Raw genomic sequence first — 9,522 nt, forward strand, 5'->3', positions numbered from 1 at the left:
TGTAATTATATATATGTGACGTTTCTAGAAGCAAAATATAAGTTCGTTATCTTCATAAATATACCAAAATATTACATATTAGACATAAACAATTTATCTTTAAATTCTCAAATAAAATGATCAAAACTACATAGATAATATACAAAATAATATACAAGTCAAGTATAATACTCCATCCGTCCCACAAAATTTGTCCATTTTTGAATTTTAAAAGTTAAACTTTACAAACTTTGACCATAAATATTTTTGTTTGTGTTATATAATATTTGATGAAAGTTATATTAATTGATTGTATTTTAGATGAGTGTTTTATTGATATAAATTTCATCAACTATTTATATAACATAAATAATAATATTTATAGTCAAAGTTGGTAAAATTTGACTTTGAAATTTTAAAAGTGGACAACTTTAGTGTCATACTACAATAGTTATAAGTTTGCGACTTGTGACTTGTTCCAAGTTTACACAGCGACTCGTAAGAGTCTGGACAAAAACGAGTCACCTAACGAGTCGTGGTGTAAAACGAGTCGACTCTCGTAAGAGTTTAACAACTATGCTTTCAGCTTTCTGGTAAATCTTGATAATCCTAACAGCATGTCAAATTAATGCGAGACAAGTTACAAAATGCTACGCTTGGTGCCATCTGCAATTTCTCGGACTAATCTGGAGCTACATTCAAACATGGTGCCATCGGCAATTAGCCAAACCAAACAGCCTCAAGGAACTTTTCGAGTATCACACCACCAACCTTGTGAAACAAACCTTCTCGGACTCATCATACTCGCCTACGGTTGGAGTGTTGGTTAATATGGAAATCCAGGAATGACTAAACTTTTACAAACAAGACACCCCCGTCTTCCATTCGCATTCAAGGAGATAAAAGCTATAATCTTCTATTGCTAACAAATCACACCCCCAAACTTGACATGTACTTCAGGTCATGGGTTCGATTCCTAGAGTGACATGTCCTAGAGGTTTTTCCCTTGAACTACCTGTAACGGCTTATGGTCTACAGCTCATAGTCTAAAGTACGTGTTTGGCTTTATCATTATACGGTGAAGTATTTCCTGATGTCGAATACCAACTGAATGTTAAAAAAAAAAAAAAATGGCCTCAATGTAGTTTTAACCTATGATTCTTCCTGTAATGTTACATAGCTAGCGTTTCTTTATTTTCATCTGCAAACGACTAATATGTATTTCTAGCTAATTGTTAGATTTCATATCAATAAAATTACTTAATGTTCAAAAGAAAAAAAAAAAAAAATCCGTCCACATGTCATATCTCATCCAGTATATTAACCAAAAAGTAATGCTAGTTATGATATAGTGTACAAGCATGTGTAATATGGTATAAGAATTACATCTTAAAGTATGTAAAAACTATAAACATAATTCACTTGTTGAACATGCATATATTTTTTTTGCAACAGCTCATTCCTCTACAGTTGTCAGCAAAGTGCCATACATAGTCAAAACTACTAACAATCTCATATATAGAACGTAGCAAGATAAAAGAAAACACAAGCAGCCGACTCCAACACCTAAGCCCCGTAGTCATTTTCCACGTATTTATCCTCAGGGTAGTATACTGCCGTCACCACATTGCCACCAAACTTCCGACCACCCAGAGAATCCTTTGCTTTGGCACAAGCATTGGTATCAGCATACTCCAAAAACACCTGCACAGTAAAAATTGATGCACTTGCTAAGACCAGTTTCCAAAAACGTGTTAGCTTAATTTTAATGTTTCATGATTTACACAAGTATTTCAGTAATAATTTAAGCAATTGATCATTTGACTCTAATGAGGTTAAAACTTTAAACTGCTAAACCACAAGTCCCATCTTCCGCTATTGTATCTAACCAAACATGTTTAGTATTCATATTAAAAAATAACAAAATAAACCTCACATAAGAATAAGATGTTATCATGTGAAGCAACGTTGGGGAACTCATGACTTTACCCATATCGGGAGTTTTTTTATAATATTTTAAATTATATGTAATAGAGAATTACGAACACACTGGAAACTTCAAAGAGGTTTTTAACATTAACATGATACTTCACGGTTCATATTTGTTACCTTGAAGATAAACATAATACTTTAAAGTTCGAAAATTATCTTGATAGATTAACAGAAATATTAGTGAAAAACATAAACTATAAGTCAGTAGTAAAACAAGAGTTAAAAGATAAAGTGATCATCTCAATTAAAAGTTTATTTCATACAAAATCACTATGTATCAAAGAACAAAAAATCAGTTGCACAATAGGTAGACATAAGTTGTTAGGCAGTACTATACGTATAAAACACACCGACATGGTAGAATTTTAAAGAACGATGAAATAGTGAAACACCATAATCTAGTATAAATTCAAACGATTAAAACATCATTATATACCTTCCCAAGACCTTGAACTTCATCTCCATTTGAATTCGGACGTGGAATCACAACATTCAGTAAATCCCCTACAAATTAAATCCAAAACCATTATCTTACTTGGTTGCACTAACAAGTTATGTTTTATAACTGAAAAATGAAATAGCATCCGTTAAAACACAATATTTATAATAATGTGCGTACCAAATTTTTGTCCTTCTTCCCTCATGTCCTCCAATATGTCTTCATATTCTCCATCATCCATTAGGTCATCGGTAGTAACAACCTTCATTAAAGATCATCCCCATTTAAATGCAATTTACACAAATGCTTCAAAGGGAAAAGGAGAGGTATTGAAGTGGGGATCAGGAGTCATGGATTAAGTACCTCAGTTAAGCAAAGTATTTTTGTTGGAACCTCGTTAGGTGCTGTGGGCCCTATCCCTGCTCCAGGAATATTAAAACCACCAATCTGCAAGGCCATTTTCTACATTCCCAGCATACAATTAAGCAGCTTATATTGGAAGGAGTTTTTTAGGATCAACAATTTCCCAAAAGAAAGGATATCAAGGATAACCTGCATTGCTATATGTTGCTGCGCATGAGCTAGTATGGTATCTTGTTCTGATTTCATCTGTCCATTGCTGCATAATAAATGCAACACAGATTACAGCACATGTACACTAAAAAAATAGAATCTAAACAGCAGCCAGTCAAGCACAGCTCATCAACCTCGTGTTAAAGCAACTAAAAGATTTTCAAATGTTACGGAATGATAATATGATAAAGGATACCTTAACAACTAACATAGCAAAACCAAGTATATTCGATCAAATTATTGTTTCAACTGAGAATTAAGTTTCGTACTTGCAAATTTCAGCTTGTAATATATAAAACAAAAAAGAAATAGAGATAAAAAAGATAGTATTGTCCTAGTTTACGAATCCAGCGTCTTTGGCACCATGTGAACATAAAAACTCTTAGTTCAAGAAAACAACTAAAAAAGCCCCAAAAAGAATGGTTTCCTTTCATGTCAATTAACGAAACTTGACTTTTAACACCAACCTGATAGTAGCACGCCTGACCGTCAGTGTTTTATCACCCATTTTTAAGCCATTTAATGCAGCACAAGCAACGTCTGTTACAGCTTGATCCTGGGAAAATGCAAAGGTTTCTATTTGAGCGAATATAACGGAGCTACACAAATAATCGAAGACACAAAAACCAAACAAGGATGTATAAGATGTGAAGCCAGGCTATTTGGGCACAGGGTAACTAGTCCAACCAACAACTCGTTATCAACAAAATAGAGGAAGACATAACAATTAAATTCAAATATAAATAACTAGCAGCGCTTAGAGACCATTGTAGATAATAACAGAAGTATAAATAACTTTCTTTCATCTAAAATTGCCAAGATTAAGGAGGGTATGCAATTATGTATGGCTAGATGTGAATCAATAAGCAACCATTATAATCAGCATTTACCTCATAAACACAGAATCCATATCCTTTGGAGTTTCCTGTGTCTCTGTCCTTAACCAAGTCAAACCCACGAAGCGGTCTGAATTGTTAAATGACTTGTGTCAAACCATAGTACAAATAAGAAATGACCATGACATGACATGACAGCATAACAGATTAACAAAATCAGTGTCGGCAATAATTGCTAAAGATAAAAGATAGAGAGCATACCCAAATGATTCTAGCAACTCTCTTATCTGTACTTCAGTAAAGTAATACGGCAATCCTCCCACAAAGACACGGTCAGGTCCTTCAACTCCGCCCATGCCACTGAGAATAGGTTCAAAATAGCAAATTCATACAATAATCTTTAAAATGTGACAAGGTAGTCCTCACTCTTCAGATCTATAATATCCACCTTAAACTTAAACCACTTTTACTAAGCTCTGCCGACAAAGACTTATTTTAGACGGGTGATACGCCATCCACCAACATCAATTGATTTATGCATTGTACAAAAACCTACTTACCCTGGAGTAAGTCCAGCAGCAGCTAAATTAAGGTTTGGATTTGGTTGGCTGGGACCAAGAACTGCAGCTAATGAAGGATTGTAGTCCGTAGGTCTTCGTACTCTTACAGACACACCCTAGTAAAAGAAAGCAAATAGATTCAAAAATGAAAATACTGTTTAAACGCGCGCGCACACACACACAGATGACGCAAGCGATACTTATATATGGTATATGACAATGATACTTAATAAGCAAAAATATAACTGTAATCTGAAGGGGGGCTGTTAAAAATCCGTTTTGAATTGTTCATTCACTCGAACCAAGAGAACTACTGTAAAGGCATATTGTTCTAGATCTATAACTGCAGCGGAAGAATATACTACAGGTTGTCCTCAACCAACTCTATGGAAGATAAGCAAATGAGAAGAATAAGGTAGTTATTGCATACCTCAAAAATGATTCCATCCAGTGTCATTGCATTACTTGCTTCTTCAACTGTCCTCATCTCCACAAATGCAAACTTTTTTTCATGATTGATGTACACATTGACTACCGCATCACCTGCTAATCAAAAATAGGACAATGCTATAAGCTTTTGTACTAGGCAACTGAAAAGAGAGGATGGGCTGGACGTAACTATCTGCAGTATGCAAAAGTCAATGGGGTGAACCAACCTGGCCCAGCAGAAGTTCCACCTATTGCTGTCATAACTTGGCTAAAAAAAGTTGCTATTGTCTGCTCAAAACATAGATACTTGCTTTTAGCCACTACTAAAAACTTACAGCTTTAGTTGACAGATTTACAGCAAAGAATAAACACAAAGCATATCAAACTACATCCCCTATCCTGGTGTTATAAATATGGAATGCTATAATGAAGTTATGTAAAAGCATAATGCATAATGAGACTGGGGATGACGATAATGATACAAACAATCCCATCTTATAAAACTACACAAGCTACACACCACACCACAGAAAAACATATTGGCTACAAGAGCAAGTGTCCTTTAAAACATAGCAGAATGTATAGCCTATACGCTAAGACGGCTTGAAAAAATTCAATATATTTCTATACGCTAAGACGCCTTGCAATTTTTTTTTTTGTAATAAAAACTACCGGATCAACTAAAGTCATAAATTTCTATACTTCGTCCTAAACTAAAAGCAAACACCTTTTGAAATGGTAAAACACCTCGTGAATGTTGATCCTCTGCAAACATTAACAATAGAAATCCTTGAATAAGTTTCATGTTCACATATAACAACCTAAATTTTCTGGCCCAGCTATGCCTAATTGGCAGCACCCCTTATCCTTTTTTGTAAATGCTATTCTTAAATATAACCATCTAGTGGAAATGTGATATATCCTTAAATTAATAAATCTTATGGCAATCCAATATGCTAATCTGATCTTGGTCTGACTTCTACCAAGCACTGCTAACTTACTCTTGACTTGCACATTTACAATCTAGCACAATTTTTTTCTTAACATTCAGTTTGTACAGCAGGTCTAGTTTAAGAAGAAAAAGACTAAAAAAACATGTTTGAAGGCAACCAAATTAATAGAACTATTCATTTGTTGATCTCCATATAAAGAAATTGTATGAACAAATTTCTGTTTGATGCTAAATGGAAACAAGATAATGAGAAGTTGACACAAGCCTCCAATATAGTTCACATTTAAACCTGTTCGTTGGCCAATGGGGGCAAGCCACCAACATAAACTCTCCGTGCATGCCGTGTAGCCTATATGGAGGGGAAAAGAAGATTATTCAATAAATCAATGGTGGAGAACATGCCTAAATACATAAGACCCCAACTATAAACCATATAGATACCTGTTGTGTCATTGTGTGAGCTGGCATCATTGGAAAAGCTCCCAACTGATTAAAAATAATCAAAATATGCAGAAAGGATCAAATTTTGCCTAAATAATCAAACTTACAAATATCATACGATAGAAAGACAAAGAGAAACACGAAGCAAAATACCTGTGGTGTACCAAACGGAAACATGCTTTGCGACATTCCCGGCATTGATAGCGGAGTATCTGGCAATTGGCCTGCATGATTAACGAAAACAGAAGTGATCATGCATAAACAAAGTCACTATTAACAAAAGTGTTAACCCCAGATTCTCTTACGCAACACATCAAAAAGCTTGTAATTAATTGTAGTTGCACCAAAATTGTAAGGGCAAAAAATGGCCTATTTCGTACCTAGATTTACATATGATTGAGAACCAATATTTAATATAATTTCCTTACTGCAGATGCTGGGAACAATTGCAAGTCTAGATAACAACTGTTGCCTTCTGAAGGTGACATATTCCAGATTATTGGAGCACTGGTTCCTCGTTGTATATAAAATCTACTGTAGTGACGCCCGTGGGTAGCAAAGTGGGACATGTGGTCCAACATAGACACAATAACACATACAAAAACCACACACAACAGCCAACAACACAACAATTGTCCTCAGTGTTGGTTATAAACAAATTATAAAGAAAATTTCACAATGCATCAAAATGTCTACTGATATGCATGACAGCCATTTTAAGACGGTTATATGGATGGGAGAAGTACACAGATTGCTAGAATAAGGTAGCAGAGGATAAAAACACTAACCAACTGCACCAGGCACAGTTGCAGCAGTAGGTGGTCCCATGTCAAAACCACTTGTCCTCTTGCTGTAAAGAATATATAGAAATGTGTGACGGAAAAAATATTGATACGAGTCTAATTTCAACCCCCCCCCCCCCCCCCCCCCTCTAAAAATAAGGAAAGAAAACAAACTCATGCCCAAGGTATCCTATTAAACCTTTTTGAGCGAGATCTAGATGTATCTCTGGATCTATCAGGTGATGCAGACCGTGATCTGTGTCTTTGATGTCTCTCTCTATCTCGATCATAATCATGGTGCCTGAGGATAGAGCAAACATCACACTTATTCCACAGTTCTTTTCGTATTTTGTCATTTTTCTTTGTTTATATTAGGTTAGAAAAAGGAATATGTGCCTGGCTATATGACCACTAGCATAAATGAATCGACATAAAGGAACACAATAACTGAAGGATCACTACAACCGATCAACGTGCTAACATGTTCACGGATTCCACAGATTTTTCTACTTACTTTAGTTGAGAGTATGAAATGTCCATATACAAGAATCAAAAACTTTAACAGGAATGCATAATCTTTAATTGATCTGTTACATTTGCATGCACCGACTGAAATTTTGGATGACACTTCAGATATAAAACATATTAGGAGCATAAAATGTAGATCAACAGGGGTAACTTTGATAGTGCATGTGATTTTGTCCAAGTAGTCATAAAGTAGTAAACAAATTTATTTTTGGCACATGACAGAATGACACATTCTTATGCCAACAAAAGCTTCGGCTGATTTAGAATAGAGGATGGAAGCAATGTGTATATAAATATTCCCCCTCCTGACCTGCTATAATCACGGTTACGTGAACGCCCACCATCATCGTGTCTCTCTCTTCCTCTTTCATCCCTGCCACTTCTCTCCGAGTAGTCCCGGCGCCGATCTCTGTCCTTTCCCCTGGAATCTGAGACCCTTGACCTTTCATCGTCCCCACGACTGCTGCGCTGTAGCAAATAAACAAAAACAGTATTCAGCAATTTATTTTTTCAACTAAATAAAAAGTTGAAAAATAAAACTTTTAACGTTATAGCATGACTGATTCAAGGAGAGAACAGATGCAATAGATATACAGTTATTGCAAAATAAGTTACTCATCTATAAGACTACTAAAGTAGAGGTGAGCAAAAACAGCCAAATAACCAATAAAAACAAAAAAAGAAAAAACAATGATCTTGGTTTAGGTTTCCTATAAACCAAACTTCTCTGTTCGGTTTCATATTGAAGACCCATCCATAAAAACCGAACCAAACCAAAAATACAAGAAAGAAGGAAGGAATTCCATCAATAATTGCCAAATCCCCAAATTCCTAAATTCTTTGGAAAGAAGTCATCTTGGTATTGGATCTGTTCTTCTCTTAGCATGAACATGAATTCTATTCTATTCGTCATCTTTATTCAGCCCCCACCGAAACCATTCTTAAGACCACAGAGCCTTGCCGAATGAGTTCTGCTATAGAAGCTTAAAGTTTTCACATTGTTTAATGTGTTGTATATTCATATCATTTTATTATTATATCTATTACTTTTGGTTAGTAAATAATTTTAAGTGTACAGAAAAAAAATCAATTGTATGACTGAAAATACACAAGATCAACTAGATTTAGAAAACTGCGTATAACATATTTAACAGCTAAAAGACAAAATTACTCAAGTAACATAAATAGTATGCTTCATACTTAATAATCTAAATAATGTCTTGTTTCTAACTTAATAATCTAAATTTTTTCTACAGCTTAAATAAATTCAAAAATTATATCCGAAACCAAACAAAAAAAACAACCAAGACCAAATCACATACCCTAACTTAAAGACAGCATCTCTCATGATAAATCCAACATACTCGGAAATGCATTCTAGACGGTTCTGATAAAATGATATAGACGGTTCGGAAATAAATACACACACACATACACACACACACACACACACATATATATATATAACAAAAGAAACTAATTACTGATACAATGATGTAGACCAAACTATGTATCCATTCATATATATAGGAATAAAATAAAAAAATAAATGATGATTAGGAGCCAAAAAGAGGAAACCTTTTGATGATGTGATTCGTCGTCGCCACCACCACCACCACCACCACCGTCTGTATGTCGATCATCACGCCGTGAAGACATCTTTCCTTGTTTTACTCTCCTATTATTCTGCTAATAAACACACTGAGAACTATTTAAAGTCTTGTGCCCTAGAGTCACAGCCTACAAGAGATCAGCTATTTTTATTATTTTCTTTAGGGAAAATTACACTTTTGGTACCTGAACTTGGCACGTTTTTCACTTTTAGTCACTAAACTTTAAGAATTGCAAATTATACACTAAACTTGTCACTTTTTTTCACTTTTGGTCACTGCAATTTCGTTAGTTTTGCTCCGTTAAGTTGTCCAGATTCGTTAGTTTTTTTTTTCACTTCTCGTCCTTCCCATTATTCCATAACTAAAATCGATAATCGACAAACTTCAGTGATTAAAAG

At 34.8% G+C, this 9,522-nt stretch overlaps 1 protein-coding gene across 6 annotated transcripts; it reads right to left on the reverse strand.

Moving 5' to 3' along the window:
* Positions 1-1,299: 1,299 nt before the first annotated feature.
* Positions 1,300-9,228, reverse strand: LOC122595348 (splicing factor U2af large subunit A-like). 6 transcript variants are annotated; one of them, XM_043767696.1, is made up of 19 exons: positions 9,090-9,228; positions 7,822-7,979; positions 7,183-7,284; positions 6,990-7,051; positions 6,630-6,732; positions 6,355-6,425; positions 6,202-6,246; positions 6,050-6,109; positions 5,036-5,096; positions 4,810-4,925; positions 4,380-4,495; positions 4,081-4,179; positions 3,874-3,949; positions 3,451-3,539; positions 2,963-3,029; positions 2,774-2,872; positions 2,591-2,672; positions 2,408-2,475; positions 1,300-1,683 (listed from the first exon to the last, which is right to left on the reverse strand). In XM_043767696.1, exons 1-19 carry the CDS (start codon positions 9,152-9,154, stop codon positions 1,546-1,548), a joined length of 1,677 nt encoding a protein of 558 aa, XP_043623631.1. In that variant the 5' UTR covers positions 9,155-9,228; the 3' UTR covers positions 1,300-1,545. The 6 variants fall into 6 exon arrangements, with proteins under 6 accessions (XP_043623631.1, XP_043623630.1, XP_043623629.1 ...); XM_043767695.1 differs by having other exon boundaries at positions 4,810-4,922; positions 6,582-6,732; XM_043767694.1 differs by having other exon boundaries at positions 6,582-6,732.
* Between the last annotated feature and the right edge of the window lie 294 nt (positions 9,229-9,522).

This window comes from Erigeron canadensis, chromosome 4, assembly GCF_010389155.1.
Source record: "Erigeron canadensis isolate Cc75 chromosome 4, C_canadensis_v1, whole genome shotgun sequence".
Classification (NCBI taxonomy): domain Eukaryota; kingdom Viridiplantae; phylum Streptophyta; class Magnoliopsida; order Asterales; family Asteraceae; genus Erigeron; species Erigeron canadensis.